The sequence below is a fragment of the Tachypleus tridentatus genome, chromosome 12 (assembly GCF_004210375.1).
Source record: "Tachypleus tridentatus isolate NWPU-2018 chromosome 12, ASM421037v1, whole genome shotgun sequence".
Lineage (NCBI taxonomy): Eukaryota > Metazoa > Arthropoda > Merostomata > Xiphosura > Limulidae > Tachypleus > Tachypleus tridentatus.
In genome coordinates, this window is record NC_134836.1 from 77340637 (window position 1) to 77367831 (window position 27195).

Sequence of the window (27195 nt, forward strand, 5' to 3'; positions counted from 1 at the left end):
CAAATAAGTTGGGAAACTTTAAAAATAAATCTTTAAAATATTCTTGTATTATAAACCCCGCAATAAGTTACTGTAAATAAATTACTGTTTGAAAACAAAAAGTCTTACCGTTAAATTTAACAAGAAAAAAATCTGTCAACAATTAATTTAAATTATTATTGTTTTGTTAAAACGAAGGAAATGCGCAAATACTGAAACAAACTTCACGAGTTTGGCTTTAAAGAGGTTAATCACCTTTATGAGAAAATCGCCAGAGGGTTGACAGGAGTATCGATCAATGACAGAATCAATTATGATTTAATATTAGGCTTTCGTTGCCTGTGGAACATCCGCAAAGCAAATGAAAAGAATAAAAACAAATGCCGGAAGAACAATGGTTCGTGCCAGTCAAACCGGAAGTTTTTAGGATGTTATATTTCCCTTCAAGAAAAAGTAACAAACTTGTTTTGGGACATTCAAGTCAGATATTTAATACCCAGAAGATATTAATCACAGCCATTTGAGAGAGAGGATATTGTCAGTGGTTTTTCAGAACCAACGGTCTATCATGAGTTTCTGTGTTAGCTCTAAACTAATCTTATATTGTTTGGTTTTTACACTTCTTACCTTAAACAAATGTAAAGTTGATGGAAGTGACCAGAAGAGATACTGTGAACGTCTGGGTTCCATGGAAGGAATCCTTCACTCGTTATCTCTGACAACATCACAACTAGTCGATTTAGCAACAACAAGTATCCAGGAACTTAGAGGTAACGTGACATATGATCTGATATTAGAGGATTTTAATACATTTAATAGATACCATGCAACAGAATCTAGTGTGAAAATATTACCTATAAAAGATCTGAGTATTTACTGAGAAATAAACTCTAATCTGAACTTTTATAATGCAGTAGGTTGTAGTATAGAATAGTATCGTGTGATGCACTGACTATGTGTACATACTCTGGAATAACTTAAAACCCGAACTTTAACACGCAACAGATTATAGCTTGGCAGAATAGTGTGTAATAAAATAGATTAAGGGTATCTATCATGAACCAGATGGTTAAGGCACTCGACTCGTAATCCGAGTAGTGGGTTCGAATCCCCGTCACTCCAAACATGCTCGCCCTTTCAGCCATGGGGACGTTATAATTATTGGTCAATCCCACTATTCGTTGTTAAAATAGCAGTCCAAGAGTTGGCGGTGGGTGGTGATGAATAGCTGATTTCCCTTTAGCCTTACACTGCTTAATTGGGGACGGCTAGCGCAGATAGCCCTCGAGTAGCTTTGCGCGAAATTCAAAATAAAACAAACCATGCAAAAAAATTGTACTATCTATTAAATTATGTAATGGCTCATCATATAATACGTTATAGTGTGAAATAATTAATATATTTAAGAATTACTATCAAATATTGAAAAGTTTTCATAAAGTTATACAATCAGGTGTAGAAAATAAACTGACAATACTTCAAGTAAAAGCAAGCTGCGACTATCTAAAAAACATAACAATCAGCTCTGTAGTACCTAACAGATGAAATTATCCTGTAATGTTACAGGAACTATTGGTTGCAAGTAACAATAGTTGTACTTGACAATTTGTTGGTTCAGAAATTTAAATACGCAAACTTACCACTTCATACATGAAGAACTGTTTGGTCTATTCTTTGTTTGTGTGTAGTTAGGCACAAAGTTACACAATTGTCTATCTGTGCTCGGTTTCTATCGTTGTAACTCCACAGACACTTGAAAGCGTCTTTAGTCTGAATCATTATTTAGATCGCAACATGTGATGGTCAGGTGTAAACTAGCTCTCTTCTTCCCTACTTTACTGTATTTTAAACTTAAAAATGCTAGTGAAAAATTCCCGAAAAGAGGGATAAAACACTACTTCCCTTATACAGTAATACAGTACCATTTAGTTCTGTAATACCGCTTTGCTTTATTTAGTCCTGTCGAACACGTCTCAAATCGTTCACTGGTAATCAGTCACCCTTCGCAAAATTAATATGTTAATTGCACATTTCACATGAAAAGGTCTTTAAATACACATTCAATACGATAATCCAGGTAATGCAGTAAGTTCTGGTAATGAGTGACTATTAGGTTTTATACAATTAAAAACTTCATAGTTGTTTTAATCAAATGTATGATTATTGGTGTAAAGTGTTCCAATTGTAATGTGTCATCTGCTTGATATTGTGAATTTTGATATTCTTGGATGAATTCTATAAACATTTTTAGCTGCTTCTGAGAAAGAGTTGTTTAAAAAAGACAGAATGCTAGTTATTTATGTAATTTGTGTGTTTTCTGTTGTTTGTTTGTTGTTGTTTTTTGGAGGGGGTGTTGTTATGTAGTTGTTTTCGTATTTTCATGTGTTTGTTTGTTTTGTTTTATTTATATTTCGTGAGTGTATAAATTCTGCATAGAAATAATTTAGAAGATCTTAGTAAACGAGGAATTGTAGAGTTCTTTCGTTTATATTTGAATTTTGAGACCTAAACGCTAGCCATTCCTAATTTTGAAGTGATAGAATAGAAAGAAGGTAAGTAGCATTTAAAAACCACCCATCGTCAACTTCTAACCCAAGTAATAATGGGATTGACCATAACATTATAACGTACACATAGCAGAAAGGGCGGACATGGTTGGCAATGTGATTCGAATTTGCGGCCTTTAGACAGCGAGACCAGTACTTTAACCATTAGCACATTCTAGGCCTCAACTGTAAAAAATAGAAAGGCGTAAAAAGTACATCTGATGTTATTTGTTTGCTTGTTTCAGAACTTCGCTGAAAGCTACACCAGGTGCGATCTGGATCCCTAAATCTGATAAACAAGAAAGAAATCAGCTAGTCCGCAATATTTACCGCAAACTACTGGACTAATCTTGTCTGACTGAAGCTTTTTATTTAAAATGCCCAAAATGCTAGCTCAATCAAGAAAAATAGCACTGAAATACCTTATAACAAATATCTTGATTTTGTCTGAAAAGTTTAGTTTAATCTAATATAAGGTAAAATTTTATTCAACTAACGTAGGCTGGAATATTTGTATTTCAGCAGCTAACTTGAATAATGAAAATTGTTTGTGCATTCCTCACAAATGCCATTATTTTCAAGAAAGCTTATAAAAAAATAAATTATTATAGAACATCTCGCAAAAAATTAAGATGCAGCATACTGTCCATGCTTAAAATTTATAGCACGATTTCATCGACTAAAGTCTCAATAATTTTGTTGTCCAAAAAAAACAAAACAAAGAAAGCAAAATAAAGGGGTTAAATATATTCATTATCAGGAATTATATTGTCCAAACATTTAATTAAGTGACTTCGGCACAACTGGCTTATTTACAACTTCAATTACAAAAGGTGATGATGTATTATGAATTAATAAATGAAGTGGAATTTATCTTTCTCAGATCACAAATATTAGGCCTAATTAATTCAAAAGCATTGCCATCTATCGGCCTTTTAAACTATAATTCTGACATTTCAAAGGCACGTTTATAAATAACGTTTCAGATAGGTTTGTCTCTCTCATCACAAAATAAACTGATTGGTTTGTTTAGAATTTCGCGCAAAGCATCACGAGGGCTATCTGCGCTAACCGTCCGTAATTTAGCAGTGTAAGACTAGAGGGAAGGCAACTAGTCATCACCACCCACTGTCAACTCTTAGGCTACTCATTTACTAACGAATAGTGGAATTGACCATCACATTATAACGATCCCGCGTCTGAAAGGGCGAGCATGTTTGGTGTGACGGGGATTCGAACCCGCGACCCTTACCCACCTGGCCATGCCGGGCCTAAACTAAATTGAAACTCGGTACCAAATATTCTCATCCTTTTAGCCGTATGTGCGTTATAATGTGTTGGTCAATCCCACTATTTTATGGTAAAATTATGAACGGCGGCAGATGATCTTAACTTCCTCTTAACTAAAACAAACTGCTTTTATTCAGCCCAGTCTGATGTTAAACGAAAGGTCTCCGGGGCGGTGAGAGAACTGTTTTTGTTTGTTTTGAATTTCGCACAAAGCTACTCGAAGGCTATCTGTGCTAGCCGTCACTAATTTAGCAGTGTAAGACTAGAAATAAGGCAGCTAGTCATCACCACCCACCGCCAACTCTTGGACTACTCTTTTACCAACGAATAATGGGATTGACCGTCACATTATAACACCCCCACGGTTGAAAGGGCGAGCATGTTTGGCGCGACGGGGATGCAAACACGCGACCCTCATATTACGAGTCGCACGCCTTAACACGCTTGGCCATGCCGGGCCGGTGAGAGAACTAAAGATAACTTTCAAAAACTATTCTTCTACCAATGTTTTGAAATCACAAATGGGAAAATCAGCAGAAACAGGGTTGGAGGACGATATCTGCGATGTGTCTAATGTTTCTATCACAGTTGTTACTTTTTCTTGCTACAGATGTGGAGTCCTGTACCAGAAATTGCCGTTCCACACTGCCTCAAGACTGTAGCAACCTCTTGAACAGCGAACACCAGAAGAGCGGGATATACGAAGTTTGGCCAAGGTTTCTGAACGAATCTGTGCATGTATGGTGTGACATGCATCAGGATGGAGGCGGCTGGACGGTCAGAATTTTTTATTTATTTCACAAACGCCTTCTGACTTTGTAATTTGAAGTATAACGTTCGTACACGATACACATTTAAAATATTTTTAATTTTAGAGGACTTCAAAAAACTATAGTGTTTTAATTTTATCCTCTGGAAAAACAAGTGTTCATACCTTTTAAACGTGGACAAAAAAACTTATTGATTTCTCATAAACTTCTGTCGGTAGAAGAGCTGGGCTTTTGTAACTCTGTTACATATTTAAAAGGCCGAAAGATTAAATCCAACTGTAAATTAAAATTAAATTCTGTGGATATAATTAAGCGAAAATCTGTACAAGGGCCTATCTGTGCTCTGCCCACCGCAGTTATAGAAACCCGGTTTCTAGCGTTGTCAGTTCTCAGACATACTGCTGTGCTACTGGGGAATTAATTCAGTACAAGGCAACAACGTAATATACACGTTTAATGTGAAATTTTGGGTTGTTTGTAAGCACAGAACTGCACAGTTAACTGTTTGTGATATGTATACCACTAGTATCGAATTTCGATTTTTAGCGTCGTAAGCCTGCAAGTTTGCCGCTGGGCAAGTGAAGGAGGGGGCATTTAGAATTACTGAAATTAAATCGACATAAACTCTTTTGCTATTTTCTTTTTTATATGTGACAGAAATATTAACCATTTGTTTTGAAAATTTCAAGTTCTCTTTAACCAAAACAAGAGTTCACACTTAAACAAATTCAACTTTACTGTAGAAAGTTTTACGAGAAAGTAAATATGCAATAAATAATAAACTGAAGTGTAATTTTTCAACTTGTAAATTAATTGTATACTAAAATACGTGAACTATTTTAAAATATAACATAATTTCCATGCAAAAGTTTTAAAGTAAATGTGGCTCTCCAGTGGCACAGCGGTATGTCTGCGGACTGCCAAAAACTGGGTTTCGACACCCGTGGTAAGCATAGCACAGATCACCCATTGTGTAGCTTTGTGCCTAACTACAAAAACCATACTCCAGTTTTTCATGAATGTTTTGTTAACATCGCGCATTCTGTCTAGTTATAATATATATCAAAAACAACCATTGATATTTAATTACTCAATATATCCGTGCCTAGGTGATACAGCGGAGGGGTGATTATGGAAACGATCCCCTGCTGTTCTACAAGTCTTGGAACGATTACAAGCAAGGTTTCGGAAATATTTCTGAAGACTTCTGGCTTGGTAAGCTACTTTGTTTTAATGTTATATGAATACGCGAAAGAACAGTATTTGGGTGTCTACCTCGAAAACGATTTTGTGATATCCCAAATCTTCCTCAAAATGCAAAAACCTAAACCTGTAATACTTGTTATTTATAAAGTGTTTTATCTAGCACGCCAGCCTACCGACTTTTATTGATTTATTATCACTGAACCACGGTAGATAACATAACCTTCACGATCTGTGCTTGGCTCAATTGTAGGTAATAATCAAAAGAGTTGGGTGGGTCGGTTAGTACTTTCAGGAGTGCCAGTCCAGAAACATTAATATATGTCTCAGTACTTCCAGGATTGCCATTCCAGAAACATTAATACAAGCCTCAGTACTTTCAGGATTGCCAGTCCAGAAACATTAATAAAAGCCTCAGTACTTTCAAGATTGCCAGTCTAGAAACATTAATAAAAGTCTCAATAGTTTCAGAAGTGCTAGTCCTGAAACATTAATAAAAGCCTCAGTACTTTCAGGATTGCTAGTCCAGAAACATTAATAATAGTCTCAGTACTTTCAGGATTGCCAGTCCAGAAACATTAATGAAAGCCTCAGTACTTTCAAGATTGCCAGTCCAGAAACATTAATAAAAGTCTCAGTACTTTCAAGATTGCCAGTCTAGAAACATTAATAAAAGTCTCAATAGTTTCAGAAGTGCTACTCCTGAAACATTAATAAAAGCCTCAGTACTTTCAGGATTGCCAGTCCAGAAACATTAATAAAAGTCTCAATAGTTTCAGGAGTGCTAGTCTTGAAACATTAATAAAAGCCTCAGTACTTTCAGGATTGCTAGTCCAGAAACATTAATAAAAGCCTCAGTACTTTCAGGATTGCCGTCAAGAAACATTAATAAATACCGCAGTACATTCAGGAGTGCTAGTCCAGAAACATTAATAAAAGTCTCAATAGTCTCAGGAGTGCTCGTACATTCAGGAGTGCTAGTCCAGAAACATTAATAAAAGTCTCAATAGTCTCAGGAGTGCTCGTACTTTCAGGATTGCTAGTCCAGAAACATTAATAAAAGCCTCAGTATTTTTAGGATTGCCAGTCCAGAAACATTAATAAATGCCTCAGTACTTTCAAGAGTGCTAGTCCAGAAACATTAATAAAAGTCTCAATAGTTTCAGAAGTGCTAGTCCAGAAACAAGAGTAAAAGTCTCAGTAGTTTCAGGAGTGCTAGTCCAGAAACATTAATAAACTTCCTACCGTTCCACTTAGTCCTTTCAACTGTCTTTTTTTTTTTTTTCACATATAAAGATAGGCCTGGCATGGCCAAGCGCATAAGGCGTGCGACTCGTAATCCGAGGGTCGTGGGTTCGCTCCCGCGCCGCGCTAAACATGCTCGCCCTCCCAGCCGTGAGGTTGTATAATGTGACGGTCAATCCCACTATTCGTTGGTAACAGAGTAGCTCAAGAGTTGGCGGTGGGTGGTGATGACTAGCTGCCTTCCCTCTAGTCTTACACTGCTAAATTAGGGACGGCTAGCACAGATAGCCCTCGAGTAGCTTTGCACGAAATTCAAAACAAACAAAGAAAATACATTTTTCGATTAATATGGCTAATATTCATGCAAAAACTTTTTTAGCTATTTATCATGTAGAGGGATTTACAGACAACGCTATCCCTGGAAGAATCTGTCCTGGAAATTTCAAAATTTGTTGTTTACCGTAATAATTTTAATGCTTTATTTCGTAGAATTAGAGAAGTTAGGGTTAATTGAGATGTTTTTCTTGGTTAGTTACTAACAGGAAGTTATTGGTGCCAAACGTCTCGTTGCTTTAATAATTTGGATTCTGATAATGAATACTGGAGCCTTGGAAAACCTGTAAACAACTTTAATGACTTATAGAACGAACATGTCGGAATTGGACATATTCCAGATTTAGCGATTCTATGATAATATACTGGATATTCTTTATTATAATTATTAATATGAAAATTGAATGAAGAGTCTTAGGAAATTATAAGACATTCATTTTTTTATAAAAGAGCTGTTTGAGTACAGAATGTGAGAACGAGTTTGATTTCTACTGAGCTTCAGTTTACATTCATGATATCTAAACTGTTATCAACAGTCCGGGATCGTTGCCAACCCCCCCCCCTCCAACTGGAATAAAATATTTGCTAAATCTATGTAAATATAACAGTACTGTCTGTTGTATATTCTTGTAATTGCTTCGTAAAATGTGAATAGCTTTCACCCAAATTTGTATGAAGGTTCATTAAACACATGCGGGATAACATTCAGATTTCCAATTTTATATTTTGCAGTTTTTATGTGTGTGTGTTTTTAACAATACTTTCGCACCATTTTCTTAGATTTTCACTAAACTTGATACTTGGAGCAAATTGGATCTATAGAAAGACACACGCAAATTTTCACTTTTGCGTTTTACAATTTTATGGGCGTTTTCTACCACTGCTTTCACCCACCTCTCCCCCTTATTGATGCATTTTCACCATATTTACCAAGAAGGTTTGTTGGGTACATGCGGAGATTACTGCTTAATTGTGGTTTAAAATTTCGTGTTTTCAGTCCTTATTACACTTAACACATAAGGGAAGCAACTTTTCATATTCGAAAATAACCAGTCTTTAATCATGAACTTACGCAACTTCTGCCCAGCGGACGAATACTCCAGCTAGTTCGAAATATATCTGGTTTGATCATTAATCCTCGGATAGAGTGTTTAGTTATTTTAGATTAAAAAACAAATTAAAAAATAGCTCCTAGAATGAAATTTTATTCAATGATTTTAGGAAATGACAAGATTTTCGCTCTAACAAGCCAGAATACCATGGAACTTTTTATCTATCTAGAGAATTTTGAAGGAGAGAAACGTTATGCTTTATATAGCAATTTTCTCGTAAGGAGCGAAAGAGAACAATACCAAATGAGTTATGAGAACTACGAGGGAAATGCTGGTAAGACAGTCTTAATTGCTATTGGTTGATTTCTTGTTGTTCTTGTTTGCTGTTGTTTTCGGGTGGATGTAAAACAAAAGCTCAATTTTGTGTATACATAGAAGTAGAATGTTGATAAAACTGATTATGTTTCTCGTTGTTGTTGTTGTTGCTTTGTTTTCTTCACAGGATGAGATGAAGTCCAACTACCGATAGTAACTATTATAAGTGTAGTCACGTTCGTTATGAATAAAATGCTGTAGAGATTTATAACCTTATTGTGAGATAATGTTAACTTTAATTACGTCCATATACGTATTGTGGATACGTAAAATTGGTTGTTTAAAATCTTTTACGTTTCGTGTGTAGTTTAGTACCAATCCGTTTACGTGAATTAGCGTAAACAGATAAGCCACACTTTTGAAATTAAATATTACTAGAAAGACTAGAAAACTAGTTTCGATACTTTCGTAGGGGTTCTCTTGGGCCATACTTATACAGTTCTGAGAAGAAAGTTTATCGCTAGGGTGATACCTGACTGCAAAATTTCCTTGAGGATTCACATGGTCAGGAAACTGTTCAAGCTGAAGTGGTATTCAGATCTGTTAACGTCTTACTTTCAGAACTGTTAACGTCTTACTTTCAGATCTGTTAACGTATCACCTACGGATCTGCTAACGTCTTACTTTCAGATCTGTTAACGTATCACCTACGGATCTGTTAACGTGTCACTTTCATATCTTTTAACCTATCACCTACGGATCTGTTAACGTGTCACTTTCATACCTGTTAACGTGTCACTTTCATATCTGTTAACGTATCACCTACGGATCTGTTAATGTCTCACTTTCAGATCTGTTAACGTGCGATAAATTTCTAATAACACAACTTTTAGCGTCTATTCGTTTTACATAATCTCCGTTTTTATACGTAATTTTGGCTGATTTTCAGTTCGTATGGTGGTAAACGTTTATTGTGTGAAGAAATGCCGTATTATTTATATTTCCAATTTTATTACACCACGATGACTCAGAGTTAAGCATGAACGCTTATAACGCTAAAAACCGAGTTTCGATACTCGTGATGGGCACAACATAAATAGCCCATTATATACTTTAACGACAAACAAATATTTTTACGTCAACGTAGCTAATGTATACGGTATTGTGTATTTCACATTTCTGTATACGTATATTGCCACAAAACATCAAAGTTTATGTAATAGTACAGATGCCCTAAAGTTGGTTTTAGATAACAACTTATATGGTATTTTCAACCGAAACGACACCTTATGCAGATCATTGGGTAAACGACCCGGACAAAAGAGAAACCTAAAGAATCCAAAAATACAGGATTATTGATCAAAGTTTGAATACCCTCATAGCTGAAAGCACAGATAGGTCAGAGTAGCACATCATGAGTCGAACCTTGAACCTTTCAATCTGCACCATAGCAGACTAACTACAATGCCATCTTCTGATCTCATAATAACTTAAACTTGCTTGTTATTTGGATGACATCTGTGTATGTGTGTGTGAGTGTTAGAACGTAGAAGTTTCAGACATAAATTTATGCGATATAGAAAAAAAAATTAAACCTTCCACTTTTGTTTAAATAATAACAGGAATACTGAAAAATTTATAAAAATATTGAGAAAATTATAAAACTGTTATCAGAAGCTAAACCAAACCGCTGAAACGCTATTTAGAAACAAGTGCATCTTACAATTTATTTCAATTTGAATTGATTTGTTATTAAAATCGGGTAATTATTACCCAAATGCTCACACAGTGACTTTACAGATGACTCTAAACTTCGAGTTTCGACATCTGCGACAACAGTTTTCTCACCGGCCCGGCAGCATGGCCAAGCGTGTTAAGGCGTGCGACTCGTAATCTGAGGGTCGCGGGTTCGCATCCTCGTCGCGCCAAACATGATCGCCCTTTTAGCCGTGGGGGCGTTATAGTGTGACGGTCAATCCCACTATTCGTTGGTAAAAAAGTAGCCCAAGAGTTGGCGGTGGGTGGTGATGACTAGCTGCTTTTTCTTTTGTCTTACATTGCTAAATTAGGGACGGCTAGCGCTGATAGTCCTCAAGCAGCTGTGCGCGAAATTCAAAAACAAACCCTTATCTATATTTTAAACCTTTAAAATATTTTTGCTAGTATTTTGTTTCAATTATTGCCTCGTCCTTATATACATTTTTATTCACTTTAATTTCGATTTTGTTATACTTTGAACTTGAATGATTATGTTTGATACACTCCCAATTAATGAAATCCATACTTTAAATTCTATTTTATTTACAGTTGTAATCCAACATGCTTTTCAATTATTGTAATCGTATCTAATTTAAATTTTGTTGTTGTTGTTTAAGTTTTATCTTGATGAATACATAGTAAATATTTTTGTATTCCATTTTACCTGACCTCCAGTGGCACAGTGATATGTCTGTGAGCTTACTGCGCTTCAATACCCTTGATTGGTAGAGCACTAATGGCCATTTGTGTAGATTTGTGCTTAATACCTGATTATCATACGAGGGTTAACATAACTACAACAAATTATTCTCAAAAACATAATAAATTGGCTTCTATATTTAGATCCTGAAGTGGATGTGACGAGTTTGTTTGTTTTTTAATTTTTGGTTGCTACTGTTGTTTTTATTACAACTAAACTTTTTTGGTAGTTCTGTACATAAGTTTCAGGTAGCGCACCGGTCAGTTAATATGGAGTACTTGATGCCGACAGAATATTTTATTTATGTTGCACTATTTTCATTTAATTACATATGTATAATTAAAGATATATTTTGTGTATTATATTTTATTAATTAAACATCCTCGTATTTTTTCGATATTCATCACGATTATAATATTTTCTTTAAATGTAGCATTACTCTAGAATATCTAATTAATTTCTTTGTTCCTTTGTAGTTAAGCACAAATCTCTGTTCATCACGGTTATCGAAACCCGATTTCTAGCCACTGGGGGAGCATCAATTAAGTTTGCACGACGATATTTTCACACGTGATATACAGATCTGATAGGCAACGTAGTCAGCTGTCTAGGGCGTTAATTTATTAGGAAGCCATTGTGAGAACAGGTCATTTTTAATTTCTGCGTAGGACGGCAGTTAAGCTATCGTCGTTTTTACCATATAACGAGAGTAATGCATCATAACTAGTATACTCGTGGCCTAGTAATACCTTACCAAATCTATTTCTGCAGATGAATTAGTTAAGCCTTCTTAACTTATAAAGCAATGATTTTTGTTTTCCAAAATTTGTGTTCGTAGGCGATGCCATGGCCGTTCATAACCACAGGAACTTTTCTACCTTTGACCGAGATAATGATTTGAAGAATTCAAGCCCCAGTTGTGCGGAAAAATATAGAGCAGGTTGGTGGTTTGATGTATGTCACAAGGCCAACCTAAATGGTCCCTATGAAAGAGGTCTTCACGAACCGACTGGGAGAGGAATCAACTGGGAACCCTGGACGGGTCTCCATTATTCTTTAAAGGCAGTAGAGATGAAAGTTCGCCCTAAAAAACTAAAATAGGTCTAGTTAAATGATTATTTACTATCCACATATTGTTTTATGAGGTCTGGTTTAAAGTTCAGAATAAAATTAGTATTCCAAGCCGATGTCTCCTTATTCTTTTGAACAGTTATAACAGTATAAGATATTAATAAACACTGAGCAAAACCGAATAGCATAAAACAAACGATTTCAAAAACCAGGAGAGGGTAGAACGGATTATTATAGTACAAAAGTAAATAATTCAGGTCTGTAGTTTGTGTTCCACGGTTATGGTACTCTTTTTTTTTTTTTAGTAACGACTGCTTTTCTATCACCTAGGGCCCGACATGGCCAGGTGGTTAAGACACTCGACTCGTAATCTGAAGGTCGCAGGTTCGAATCTCCGTCACACCCAACATGCTTGCCCTTTCAGTCATAGGGGCGTTATAATGTTACGATCTATCCCACTATTCGTTGGTAAAAGAGTAGCCAAAGAATTTGCGGTAGGTGGTGATGACTAGCTGCATTCCTTCTAGTCCTACACTGTTAAAGTAGGGACGGTTAGCGCAAATAGCCCTCGTGTAGTTTTGCGCGATATTCAAACCAAAACATCAGCTAGCTCACTTGATAAACGACAACGCCGGAGGAATGTGATGTTGCCTACGGGCATGTTTTAAAAGAAATAAACAAAAATCGTTAGGAAACCCTTTAAATAACTGCAAACGTTCAGCTAAGCCTTCTTTTAAAATAAATGTTCTTTGTTTCTTCTTATACTGGTCCGGCATGGCCAAGCGTGTTAAGGCGTGCGACTCGTAATCTGAGGGGCGCGGGTTCGCATCCCCGTCGCGCCAAACATGATCGCCCTTTTAGCCGTGGGGGCGTTATAATGTGACGGTCAATCCCACTCTGAGTTGGTAAAAGAGTAGCTCAAGAGTTGGCGGTGGGTGGTGATGACTAGCTGCCTTCCCTCTAGTCTTACACTGCTAAATTAGGGACGGCTAGCACAGATAGCCCTCGAGTAGCTTTGTGCGAAATTCAAAACAAACAAACAATCATCTTATGCTGGAAATAAGGATCGATATTTTTTATAAAGTTCTGCAACTAACGGCTGTTCTTTTGAAGCGATAAGTTTATCGAACTGCCTCACTAAAATATAAGGCTCGATGGGAAAAGTTAGATAGCCCATTGTGGAGCCCGACAACAACAAGAACATTTGAGTTTTGTTACTATATTATCTGTAGATCTTTTTTAGGTTCGAATGTGTACTTTCTGACCCAGCTTATTGTTGCACAAAACAAATGCAATATGTTCTCGAAAGAGGACAAAACGCAGTGAAAATTAATGTCATCTTGATAAAATCAGGTTTGCAAAGCCGAACATTGTACGTCATAGTCATTACTAGCTTTGACAAAGCAATCTATTCATATACCTTATTTACTAATGAAGAAAAATGTCTTTCCTGTCGTGACATATTTTATAATCCATTGCAAAGAGTTTTGAAATTGGTAATTTATTTAAGAAATAGTAAAAGTCGGAAATATATAAATTGAACAATTACATCATTGGAAACTGAGAATCCTAAAATTAGGTTTGACTGCTGTGAATTATCGCTTGACGTTGGCGTAGAATTTGAGATTGGTTTCTTTACTGATGCAAATTAATATCTTAGAATATTATTATTAATACAATATGTACAATGTAATAATTATAAAACAACCATCTCTCAATTTCTTTTGTTCTACGTTTTTATTTTACAAAACTCTGTTTGTTCAAGTCTATCAAAACACTGTTTAATTACCTCTTTGTATTAGCTATGAAAAAAAAAACCCATAAAAATAACTGACTTACTTTTCACGCTATTCATATTTATCTAAAAATGTTCATCGCTTACATTATTCTCCCAAGTGACAGCAACAACCATTCTCAAGGTGTAATAGTTTTAAGTGTGCCAAATTTACAAAATTGGAAAGTCGTCTCGATATATTCTCTTTCTTTCTTTTATTTTTTATTGTACACTCTGGTATGCCAATAACAACTGGATTATGTTCCGAAACACAAAGTAATACGAAATGAATTACCAGTAAAATAAAGTCTATGCCTTGTAATTAAAACAGAATTTTGTCATTTAATGATTTTTGTTAATGTGAAAATGTCAAAATATTAAAAAAGTAGTCCTCATACGTTTTTAATTAGAAACGATAACAGTAAAATTTTATAAAGATGGAGTTAAACGAACATTTAACAGTTTTTGGTATTCATGGGTTTTACATCTCAAAGGTGTACAATTCTGGGAAAGAAGATGCAAATATGCAAAGATTATTAATCAAAATGAACCCTATTAAAGTATTAAATCAAACTCACAACACATCACATCAAAATGTAAATATTGAAGTGCTATGCTAAGATTTCCCAACATGTCACATTTATTAGCAAAGGAGCGTCTACACACTAACCTTTTGCTTAAAGATATCTAAAAGTAAAATTATCAGAGCGTTTATATCCAACTTGGTAGCAAATATGTCAACCCCAAGCAATCAACTCTCCACAACGTCCCTACATGTCTTTGTATGATTCTGAATGGAGTTTTTTGGAACAGTTCTCCATTCCTTCACTGTAGCTTATCTGAGAGGATCCGTTGGGAGAATTAAAAGTGAAATATGTTTTAAAGCTGATCCTGAGCATTATGGTCCATCGAAATAAACTCATATCTAATGGCATCAGTGAAAGGCTTGAAAATGGTTAAGATCTCATACCTATAACGCAGAAGATTAAGAACAGTATTCCAATTGATGTATTAATATATTCATTGAAGAAGGTACTTTCCATAGCAGGAGAGAATACTAGATCCTTCGCGTTCAGCTTTTTCATGCAACCACGCATTATATGATCACCGTGGAAGTCAAAATTATATCTATGGATTCACTTATAATTTCCACTTGGTTCACTTAACGTTCAAATATTCGTAACGGAAAGGTTATGATAAAAATGTCTCTTGGTTTCCTGATGGAAATGCTAAACTATAAAAGTACAGATACTGCAAAGAAATGCAAATGAATGTCAAAAGGTTTAAGTTCAATATTTCATGTAAATATTTAAAACACTCGAACGCTAAATATTCTTTACCACACAATCAACATTTTTATTCTGAGACTGATTAACTGTCTTAAAAGTCACTCTACTTGGTTCAACATCAATTTACTCACGAGCAGTGGCGTATTTAGGTAGGAGCTAGAGGGGGTTCAACCCCAGGACTTATGGTCTTAATGGGAACCCATTGATAATTTTATTCTATGTAAAATTATATGGGTTGTAGGGTCCACAAAAATTGTTAGCCTCCTGAACCTACACAACCTTAAATTCACCAGTGATCCCGAGGATAACGTAAATCTACGTTGAACCAAGTAGAGTGGGTGCCTTTTAAGACCGTTAATTAATCTTAGAATGAATGTTTTAATTGAGCATTGAACAACATTGATCGTTTAAGTATTTTAATGCATTTTATAAATGAATGATTTGGAACCCAAACAAGTAAAAATTATAAAAATAATAAATATGTAAATTGATGAAGATAATGGTATTGTATTGTAAAAACAGATTATACTTTCATTTGGTAAATTATTTTTCCAGAATATATTGTTTTGATTATCTATTTGTATGTTTATCGATATGTGTAAGTTTAGACGATTGATCTCATACTTGGGCAAGGTCCGGCATGATCAGGTGGTTAAGGCACTCGACTTGTAATCCGAGAGTCGTAGGTTCGAATCTCCGTCACAACAAACATGCTCGCCCTTTCAGTTGTGGGTTCGTTATAATGTGAAGATCAATCCCACTATTCGTTGATAAAAGAGTTGGCGGTGGGTGGTGGTGAGTAGCTGCCTTCCCTTTAGTCTTACACTGCTAAATTAGGGACGGCTAGCTCAGATAGTCCTCGTGTAGCTTAGCGCGAAAATTCAAAACAAACAAACAAACTTGGATAACGTCAGATATGCACAAAAACTGACTGCTTTAGCTTATTTAAGAATATTTTGACAATACGTTAAAGATTAACTGCATAAAAGAGTTTCATGGCCAAAAATGGAAAGTAATTAGTTAAGATATTATCTTAAAAGAGGAAATCTTTGAAGTTTAACGAAGTTTGATACAATTTTATGTTCAGTCATTGTTGTTTGTAGTTTTAGCAGGAAGTATGTGCCTCTATTTAGCACCCCTAAAACTTTATTGTATTTAACTAAATACAACTGCGAAACTTTTGTTAGTTTTTATGTGATTTGCTCTAACAAGTTAAATTCAAAAACTAGTCATTGTATACTGAAAAGCAATTATAAAACTCCATGTTGAGTGAAACATATCGTCTTCAATGGATATAGCGAGTGTAGTTTGTTTGGAATACTACTGGTATACACTCTTCTAATATTTAAAAATCCCCAAAGAATTGATAAAGAATGTATTGTTTAAAAATATGCTTATGACAAATATAATTATAATCATTCTTCGCCAACTGGTAAAAAGCGATCACATTATAACGAAGTTTCTCCATCTTCTGTATGTTATTTTGTTACAATAAAATGTTTAATATCAAACGGTATAAAACAAGATTGAACCTCTCTTAGCATTATTATTATTATTTTAAATATATATTTTGAATTGTACTATAAAGCCAAAGCCTCACCAATCATAAAACAGAAAATTTAACGCTTTATAAAGATATGATAGAGGGCGTTAAATTTTTAAACATTCATGCCTTTAGAGTCTGCATCGGTTTTTAGTTGTTTTCTGTGACACTGAACTAGAAAGTGTAAGGTTGTTAAGCACTAAATTTAATAGTACATACACATCTATTTAAACACAATCAAAAACAAAAAGAAAGTAAGTTCAGTTGTACCAAATGTTATTACTATTAATTAATTATTAGAACAGAATGATATACATTAATCGTTATATTTGTAAATCAATCGCCAATTATGACGAAATCATAGTTTCATATTTGAATTTATAGGGTATAGTTTAGACTTAAGAGTGGAATGTGCTACGTTTAGTATTACTACCTTTATATCAGCTACATCAAATTGCTTAATTCACAATCTAACAAAACATCTAATAAAACTTTGGTAACTCTGCTTGAAAATGTATTACAATTTGCATATCTAACATCAGTTACGGCTTGTGTATTTTACAATTAAGATGATACTGAATACCAAAAAAGATTTTAAAAACGTAGTTTAGATTTTCAGTGTATTAAAACAAAAAGTGTGTGCAATAGACGTATGTGCGTGTAATTTGTAAATTGTTATGAATTTGTATAAGTCAGCCTGTATTGGCATGTCAAACTCGGGGTGTCATACGTTTTTGATCTTCTGTGTGTGAGATGTGTAATTGACTATTATGTATTATGTGTGTAATTACTTTTTAAAACAAATACTATTAAATGTAGTGTGTTTATGATAAACTTTTAAGTAGTATATAGATGGAAGTCTATTTTGTTCTATTTTTGAAGAAAGGATGTGTGCTTTCGAAAACAAATACGAGGAAAACAATCCAGAATTATTAAAATATGTTAAGGATAATTTACAAGACCACCTTTTATAGTGTTGTTTTTGTTCAAAAGAACAAACGTGATGGATTAATAACTGCAAGTCCATTAACTATATTTTGAAGAAAGTCTATGGATGACAGTCCCAGAAAATTCACAGCTCCTATAAAAGCTTTGTGATAGTTCATGTACAATTTCCAACATCTTAGCAATTATAAAAACACTGAGCTATGGGTGTCATACAGGAAATGCAAGGTATATCAGCTATTTTGGCAGTTTAAAACCAGGGGTAAAACATGCATATTTCTTACAGCTTCAGAAATCAAATGGAGAAAAAAAAAGAGCAAACATCTTTGACATAAAGAAATAAAAAATACACGATGCTTATAATTCTAAAACTAGCAAAGAAACTTGCATAAAGAAACTGCACACAGACTAAACATACATTTGGTGTGGAAGTAGATTACAGTGACAGTATATATTACATTCCCACCTATGTACTTGTTAGAAGTTTACCAAAAAAGCTGTATTGAATTGTTAAATTTGATATTTTCTTTTTTCTCTTACAATGTTCATAATCTGTTATATATGATATTTTAAGTTATTGAAAAAATAATTCATAATTGTCAAGTACATATTTTATATACAGTTGGATGCAACAAATAGAAATAGGTTATAAGCTTGTGAAAGTAATAAAAGAAGCCAGTAAAAATATAAAAAAAAGGATAAATATTAATAAGATGGACTCCACATGGCAACACTGTTTTCACAAGTGAATTCTGGCAGACATCATTATGTGAATTAAATTACATTAATATATTGCAGAACACAATTGTTACATTCAAGATAATTAATACAATTAAAATTAAAATAATATCTTTGGTAACTCAGTGATATTTAGTAAAGCTCATAAATTTTTATACTTATGCATTATATTTGAAAAATGCAAGAAAATTAGAAAATAATGTGGCATTTGTATCAAAGGAAATGAAAAGATTTAAACATCTAAATATAGTAAATGATGAATGTTTAGGAAGAGTGTGATGAGTAGTAACATTAACATATATTCTAAAGTAGTTTTATAAACGTGATCTGATACAGTGGGAATATATGCCATAAGTTATTACCTATAATTAGCAAAATTGCTGAATGTTACATTTTGACAAATTTTTTAGACTGTTTGTATGTCATAGTCCAATTGCTAGATCATGCTCAGTTATAGAATGATCTATTTCCTTTAGTTCTTGTCCCCCACTGGTACAGCAGTAAGTCTAGAGATTTACAATGCTAAAATCAGGGGTTCAATTCTCCTCGGTGGACTCAGGGAATAGCCTGGTGTGGCTTTGCTATAAGAAAACATGCACTCCTTTAGTTTTTAAAAAATTTGACGCTGTTTTAAACATTTCGGTACTATTGTTTTAATACACATGACTTGCAGATATAGTTGCATAGAGCCAACAGTGTTTTGAGGTGGTTTTAAACAGTTTTTTTACTCCACAGACACTTGTAGTTATGCACTAAAAGGAATAGAAGTACAGGAGATTAATTCTAATTGAATAGCGTACTCCTGCGTAAGTTATAAGTAATGTAGTAGTGAAAATATGTAGTGCATGTTAATTTACTATTAGTAGTAAATATTGCCCTGTACGAGGAACCTAAACTATGAAAAACGAGGGTTCATTTGATCTTAACAGGCTGTCCTCACAAGCCAACCTTTCAGGAAAATAAACATTTAAGCTTACTCTTTTTTCTTTTCGGAATTTTTAGGATGCATCTATTGATGCAGATCACAAGTTAAAGTAATCATCTCTTTATGAAGTCAGTTTGGATTCACTTTTAAGCTGGACTATTTTACATATTTCTGATTTTGGTTCTCTTGTTTAAGAAGTGATACTGACTTGTTAAAAATGGTTCAAAAGAGGATTGCCCAAAACTTCTATAAACACTATTATGTTTGATTTATTTTAATGACCATTTTATTAAAAGCTCAGATACATTTCAGGCTTATAATTTATTTCCCCTCCCTTAACGTTTTCTGCCCCATCCATCCTGAATGGAATACCTGACTGTGCCACTGATTACAACACCTACATATTTGCATGACTAAATTGCACAAATGTTTGTGCACTGAAGAATTTAGGATTACTTGACTTGACAGCTCCATGAGCTGAATATATTATAAGAATAATGTTGTTGTTTTGAATTAAGCACAAAGCTACACAATGGGCAATCTGTGCTCTGCCCACCACGGGTATTGAAACCTGGTTTTTAGCATTGTAAGTCTGCAGACATACCGCTGAGCCGCTAGAATAATGTAATAAAGTTTCATAAAGCCTTTAGATGGTATTGTATAGATTCAGCACTAAACATGCATTGAGACAGTTGTGTACAATTATAGTGTAGTGGTTGTCACCTCTGTATGTACTTTTACGTGGTGATAAAAATTGTATTGTTACTATATAACTACTAGCAAGAAGATGTATTAATCTGTATATAAGAGTAAATAGGATTTCAAAAAAAGTGTTAGAAGGTTGTCCATTCAGCACTAAGAATATCAATGTAAACTTGGTCAATATTAACTCTTTATGTTTTGTATTGCTGATAATACAGGAGATGTCTCAAGGAGAAAACTCACAACATCAATTTTCGGGAAGTTTTGATTCCTTTTACAACCATGACTTCACAGCAGAAATCAATACAAAAATGACAGTCCCTCAGAAAATCAGTTTCATGGAAGAGTCCCTCACCACCGTCAGTCGACCACACACACTAGATGACTCAAAAAATCTGTTTATGCATGTTCCTGAAAGGATATTAGTTTTAGGTAAAGTTATTAACATTAAATTTTATGATGAATACCAGAGACAGGTTTGTAATCCTCACAAAACTGACTACGTTGTATGAACAACAACAATATTGCAAAACATATTCCAGTAAGTACAAAGAAGTGGGACAACTTCATGTTATTTCAAAATATTGTTACATTTACTTTTATCTCAATGCAAAAATAAGTAACCATGGTTTAATTTGGCAACTTGAGTGGTAACTTTGTATTCTATAGACAGCTGGTATGGGTATTAAAACTTTAATTAAAATATAGTACAGAACAACGTTTCGACCTTCTAAGGTCATCTTCAGGATTCTTTTTTGTCTTGTTAACCTGAAGATGACCTAAGAAGGTCGAAACGTTCTGTATTTTAATTAAAGTTTTAATACCCATACCAGCCATCTTTAGAATATATTTTTACTTCAAGTGGCTTTCTCATCATCATGGTAAATATTTGGTAGTATTGTATTAGTTGTATTACTGTTTGTTGGATAAAAGGGAAAAATAGACATAATTTGTAGAACAAAATAGGTTGGACATATAAAATATTTTATTAATAGTTATATTGCAGCAGTTATTTTTACACATTTTTCATTAGTTTTTGTTATAATACGGTGGTTTGACCACTGTAATTAAGGTCTCATTCAAGAAAAAAAGAATGGGGTTTTATTATGATAAAACATTTTCCTTTTTTTGCATGTATTTAGAAACATAAAGGTTTACAGTAAATACAGTACTGTGCAAAATTATTAAGATAAAGTCAAAAATTAGATTTCAGGCTACTTTCAAAGAACAATAGAAGATAAATCACAGGTGAAACATCAACATTTTATTAATCTTCACAGTTAGTACATTAGAAACTCAGTGGAAGAGCTTGAGTTTAACAAACGGTTGATATTTTGTGTTAATAACTGCAGACAGTCTTTCAGGCATTGTTGCAACATATTTAATCAAAGTATCCTTTGAGATTTCACTCCAAGTGTGTCTAACAGACTCCTATGAAGTTTCTCTGGAAGTGACTTTTGACTTGTCATGTTTTTGGTTTATCAAATCCCAGATCTGCTCAGTTAGATTGAGAACAAGACTCTGTAGGGGTCATTGTATCATTTGAATGACTTTGGAAGCTTCTTTTTTAGCTGAGTAATTTCTGCATGGGTTGGATGAATGTTTAGGGTCATTATATTCTTAGTAGTAGAATCCTTTATCAGCAGTACACAAATCACTGTGTATACTATGATGGGTCAGTATCTGATGGTACTTGTGCTGGTCTATTATACCATATATGTTGGAAATATCTCCTGTTGCCTCAGCAGAAAACATTCTCGAACCATCACACTGCCCACCTAATGCTTTATGGTAGGTGCTATGCATCAAGGTAAGTATCTTCCACCAGACATACAACCTGCACTTTGAATCAGATATTTCATACTTGGATTCATCTGTCCTAACATCCTTTTCCAATCACCAACAGTCCAGTTTTACACTTTTTAGCAAATTTCAGTCTTTTGACAGTATTTGGAGATTGAGGTAAAGATTTTTGTTTTAACTGCTACACAACCAAATGTTCCATTTCTTGTTCACTGTTCTTGATACTGTAGATCTGGACACTGTTCTGTCAGTTGGTACATGGTTGTTTATCTAACTCTTGAGATTAGCAACAGTTTTCCTTGTGTTCTATAGGCTGCATAAATGAAGATACTTAACATCAATATCACTGTGTTTAGGTGTTCTACCTCTTTCCCATTTTCACATTTATCTGTCTGAGTTTCATGATATAGGATGTACATGACATTATTTGGTGAGCATTTCAAGTCTCCAGAAATTTGTTGAGAGTCCATCGAACATCATGTAAAGCTTTTATGTAAACTCTGCTCTACTGACAGTTATCTATGCTTTTTTGGCCGTTGCATGGCAACAAAACTTCATATATAGTGTTAAACACTTTTCATCAAGGTTTATTTCTGGGGTGCTAGGACTGATTTTTTTTTTCAGCATATACTGGTACCATATGCTTACTCCTTGGTAGTTTCTTTCTGTATAGTTAAGGTACTGCATGGGATACCATGACAGTTATTTCATGCCCTCAGTTCAATCAGTATGTTCATTGAAGCAGAACTCTTTACGACATACCTTAGTACAAGTATATGGGAATTATAAACAATGATAAGCATTCTCACTCTGGTTCATTAAATTTTCAATAGTGTTGACATTTATATTCTATAATGGTGTGGAACGATTATCCCCATAAGATGAAATGAATAACAAAGTATTCTCTTCAGTGATGTCAAGAAAACCCACTTGTAGAGAAATATGTATGCAAAAACGGCTCATTTGGGTTAAGAAAATATTTTACGTAGAAGAGCGAACAACGTTTCGACCTTCTTCGGTCATCGTCAGGTTCACAAAGAAAGAGGTAACTGACCAGAAGCTGACCACATGTTTGGAAGGGGTTGTGTAATTGAGTGTCGGAACATAGATGGCGGTGTTAGATGTTTGAATATATAATTTATTTTATTATATTTAATATAGGTATAAAGGCATTCCTTTATATTGGTTTATTTTGGGTTTAAGTTGTTGTATAAGTAAGGCTTCTTTAATTTTGTGTTTTGTTTATGTTTGTTTCTTTATTTAGTATTTGAGTGTTTTCTATGGTTATGTTGTGTTTATTTGACTTGCAGTGTTAGAAAACGTGTGAAGGTGACTTTTTATGTTCTTTAAATCTGGTTTCCATTTTTCTGCTTGTTTCTCCAATATAGAAGTCGTGGCAGTTATCACATTGTATTTTATAAATAATGTTAGTGTGGTGTTTGTCAATTATATATTCAAACATCTAACACCGCCCTCTACATTCCGACACTCGGTTACACAACCCCTTCCAAACATGTGGTCAGCTTCTGATCAGTTACCTCTTTCTTTCTTTGTGAACCTGATGATGACCGAAGAAGGTCGAAACGTTGTTCGCTCTTCTACGTAAAATATTTTCTCAACCCAAACAAGTTGTTTTTGCATACAAAGTATTCTCTTGTCCTAACACTTTTGCACCATTCTGTAAATTGAAAGTCAGGTCATAGAATATTTTTAAAATTATATTTTAAAAAAAGTATTTTTCACAACATGAAAAAATTTGTAAACAAAGAATACTTAATAAATTATCATTTCATTTTTGTTTTACTTCTGGCCTACTAATGTTTTGACAATGTGTACAAAATAGCTTGCAAGTAAAAAGAGTTAGATGTCACTTGTATTGTGAGTGATTGTAAAATTATTAATTTACATGACACAATCTGTGGAGGATAAATTATTCCAACTATTTATTTTGTCTAATAAGTAGCATGTATTTTGACCATTTTTTAAAAACATTGTTGAAATCAGAAACAGCATTATACTTAAGACAGCTCTGTTCTGAAAATTCTTTTATGTAAATGATATTGTCTTTTGTAAGCATAACGGAAACAGTCTTAAAATTGTTTGTTTTGTTTTAAAACAGAAACCAAACTTTTTCCAGAATAAACATGACTTAAACATGAGGTTAATTACTTCTCATTTAAAGCTACGAGAGATGCTGTCAGATACTTTACATTTTCACAAATTTATGGTGCATTTTTGAACTACAGTAACATACTCCTGATGTTCCTATGCACCTTTCTGAAAATATTTTCTCATTTTTTTGTTGCAAAAAATATTTATTAATTAAATGTACTACAATAAATTATGATTCGGGTTTTTCAAATTTTAAAATGATGGTAAGAATATGATTTTGATAATCAAAGTGTCAACAGAATAAACCTAAGATAAGATGGCTTTTATACACATGTATAAAGGTGTTTTTTGGTGTAATGTATTGCCGAATATTTTCATTAAAAATATTTGCTTATATGTAGTCATGACATTAAACTGAATTTATTGGATTATAATGTTTTCGAAGGACACTACATTTGACTATAAAGGTTTCGACTTTTAGAAAGTAATCACCATGTGGAAGGAAGAGAATCTCTTCCTGGAATGAATATTGAGTGCAGTTTTGTGGGTGAACAGAAGTCTGACATCCATTTAAACACTCCTCCACATACCTTAACCCTAGGTGAACATTACTTTCCTACCATATTTGAGGAAGAATCAGGTGCAACTCAACAGAAAAATCATAATGGAAAAATAGATGCAGATGTTTTCCCAAATAAATTAGACCACTCCAGGTATGGCAGTTGAGTAACATGTAATATTTGATGAAATGAACCCCAATTTTACTGGTTTTTAATTACTTTGTATTTACTGTACAGGATAACATATATTTCAAATTACATTGTAAGTGATTAGGAAAGTACATTTAATGCTAATATCTTTGCTGTTATGGACCCATAGTGGTCCTTAGATCACGAGCTAAGAGCCATGGATCTCTGTTCTTAATATTACAAAAGAATCATCTAATTTCATGTTTATTATTATCATTAGACAGTTAGATTTTTGTAGCATTAAACTAACACTAACAAGGTATCTTCTGAAACTAAAGAAATTAAGTTGCTAGAGATAGAACTTAGTGGTTATTTTTCATGAGTTTCAGGGCATTAGATAACTGTATTATTTTTTCAAATATTAAGGAGTTTCCAAAAAGTTATAATTCTTTTTCACGTTTATTCTTGGATGTTAATATTATTGGAATTAAATTTTCAATAAAATATTCTATTATTTTATGCTGAGTAAAACATTCTGAAGGTTTTGTATACATTTTATAACTACTTGTTTATCAGATTAATGTAGGGTATTCTCTTCATATGAAATTATATGGTTGTCCCATTCTTTTTATCTAATATTTTAGCCTAATTTCTGCCATGTTTAAATCCTTTATACTTATGACCCGTAAATTATGTAAATTTTTTGAAGTCATCAGATTGATGAGGATGCTGATAATGAAGAGAACGATATTTTGATTGAGAAAATGTTTGATGACTTTGATCAAATGTAAGGGTTATTAACATTGACAAGCATATTTATAGGACAATGAAACTTGAAAAGACTTGCTTGATATCGAAAACTGGATAATGTTAAGAGAAACTGAAAACCTTTACATAAATGCTTCACTTGTTGATTAACACTAAATTTCTAAGATCTAAGAGTCAATTGGTTGCTGTTTCATAAAGGAGGGTTTCACACTGTTAACGTGATGAGAAAAAGTAGTAAATTTCAGTAAAACAAGTTTAAAAAATTGCTGCTGTTTTTGCTGAATTACAGTGAAATAAGAAAGATTTGGGCATTAAGAGTTTTAGTGTATTTGGTCGGTTATGTGTTTCTGTACTATTAATTTAAATAAAATCTTTGTAAAACTTGTTTATAATGAAATTATTTTCTCCTACAAATTTGAATTTTTAGATTAGTTTGTCTTAGGCAATAAGGTGTGCTAAAGTTTAGATTCTTTGCATTTTTGTTAGAAGATAGGATAGTTTGAAAATTCAACATCTAAGCAAGTGTTCATTGTTTAGGGGTTACACATAATGCTAAGAAGTTTGCTTTTGTATGTCTTTTAAACACTTAGATGTTTTGTTTTTAAGATACCAGCTACCCTTTTCACAACCTTTGGAAGGACTATCAATAAAAGAAACAGAAGAAGAAGTTGCTCTTCTTCAGAACAAGTTCGTCACTTGAGTCGCCGATGCTTGCAGTTGAACAGGAAAACCAGCAGAAACAACAGAGAGAAATTATTTTGTATGCAATGAGTGCACTGTATTTTCTATTAAAGGGAATACTGTGGCTCCATCGACATTGGTGATTTGTTTTTTGTTGTAAACTGTCTTCTAGCCTATATACTTGTAGTATACCAGTGTTCTTAAACGAAAGCAGCAGAAACCAAAATTACAGCTAAGTATTATACCTTAAAAGTCAGTCTTGACAGATTACAGTAGTATCAGATTTTAATGCTGAAATTTTACAAAGGAGGAAAGGAAAGAAAAGAAATGTTTGTTTCAAGTGTTTTATAAGATTTCAGTCTTTCTTCATACTTTTAGCCTAAACAAGTGTTCTGTTGTACCAAATTCAAATAGAGGCTATGTTAGTATACATTATAATAGATGACGTGTTCTTTAGATGTAAAAAAAAATGGTTTGAATTTATGAATTGTCTGTAGATTTGTATATAAGTACATAATAGTATCATCAGATGTGTAATGTTGAACTATCTTTTGTTTATGATGTAAATGCAAAGAATGTTAATTATAATTTAATTGTAGAAGTTCATCTCCCATAGATAAAACAAAGCTGGAAATTATTCGTGTTCACATAATTGAATAAGGTATATTGTTACTGAATAAAAGACTAATGAAATATGATCACAACAGTTGTTTATCCATTTTTATATGTATTATGTGTTTGATAAACTGAAACCTATTTTAAGAACTGAGGCACAAACGTATTATACTATCTTACCTATGAAGCGATCATCTGACATCTCTCTTTGTTACTTCATAAATAGGCCTGGCATGGCCTAGTGCGTTAAGGCATGCCCTTCGTAATCTGAGGGTCGCGGGTTCGCGCTCGAGTTGCGCCAAACATGCTTGCCCTCCCAGCCATGGGGGAGTTATAATGTGATGGTCAA

General features: G+C 33.7%; 2 protein-coding genes across 2 annotated transcripts; both read left to right on the forward strand.

Moving 5' to 3' along the window:
• Positions 1-451: 451 nt before the first annotated feature.
• Positions 452-12373, forward strand: LOC143233689 (techylectin-5B-like). Its single transcript, XM_076470193.1, has 5 exons — positions 452-749; positions 4426-4592; positions 5695-5800; positions 8588-8752; positions 12030-12373. Exons 1-5 carry the CDS (start codon positions 548-550, stop codon positions 12290-12292), a joined length of 903 nt encoding a protein of 300 aa, XP_076326308.1. The 5' UTR covers positions 452-547; the 3' UTR covers positions 12293-12373.
• Positions 12374-16983: 4610 nt separating this feature from the next.
• LOC143235671 (transport and Golgi organization protein 11-like) lies at positions 16984-26929 on the forward strand. The gene is made up of 5 exons (XM_076473892.1): positions 16984-17122; positions 20397-20610; positions 24575-24806; positions 26157-26229; positions 26261-26929. The coding sequence occupies exons 2-5, from the start codon at positions 20400-20402 to the stop codon at positions 26372-26374; spliced, it is 630 nt and encodes a 209-aa protein (XP_076330007.1). The 5' UTR covers positions 16984-17122; positions 20397-20399; the 3' UTR covers positions 26375-26929.
• Positions 26930-27195: the final 266 nt, after the last annotated feature.

What these genes read in the sequence shown, in the direction of transcription:
- LOC143233689 (XM_076470193.1), top strand. Translation starts at nt 548, where the DNA reads ATGAGTTTCTGTGTTAGCTCTAAACTAATCTTATATTGTTTGGTTTTT. An exon ending in AGGATGGAGGCGGCTGGACG is followed by an intron (nt 4,593 to 5,694) that starts GTCAGAATTTTT and finishes ATCCGTGCCTAG; the next exon opens with GTGATACAGCGGAGGGGTGA. An exon ending in GAACTACGAGGGAAATGCTG is followed by an intron (nt 8,753 to 12,029) that starts GTAAGACAGTCT and finishes TTGTGTTCGTAG; the next exon opens with GCGATGCCATGGCCGTTCAT.
- LOC143235671 (XM_076473892.1), top strand. Translation starts at nt 20,400, where the DNA reads ATGTCTCAAGGAGAAAACTCACAACATCAATTTTCGGGAAGTTTTGAT. An exon ending in AATAAATTAGACCACTCCAG is followed by an intron (nt 24,807 to 26,156) that starts GTATGGCAGTTG and finishes TTTGTTTTTAAG; the next exon opens with ATACCAGCTACCCTTTTCAC. An exon ending in AAGAAGAAGTTGCTCTTCTT is followed by an intron (nt 26,230 to 26,260) that starts CAGAACAAGTTC and finishes GAGTCGCCGATG; the next exon opens with CTTGCAGTTGAACAGGAAAA.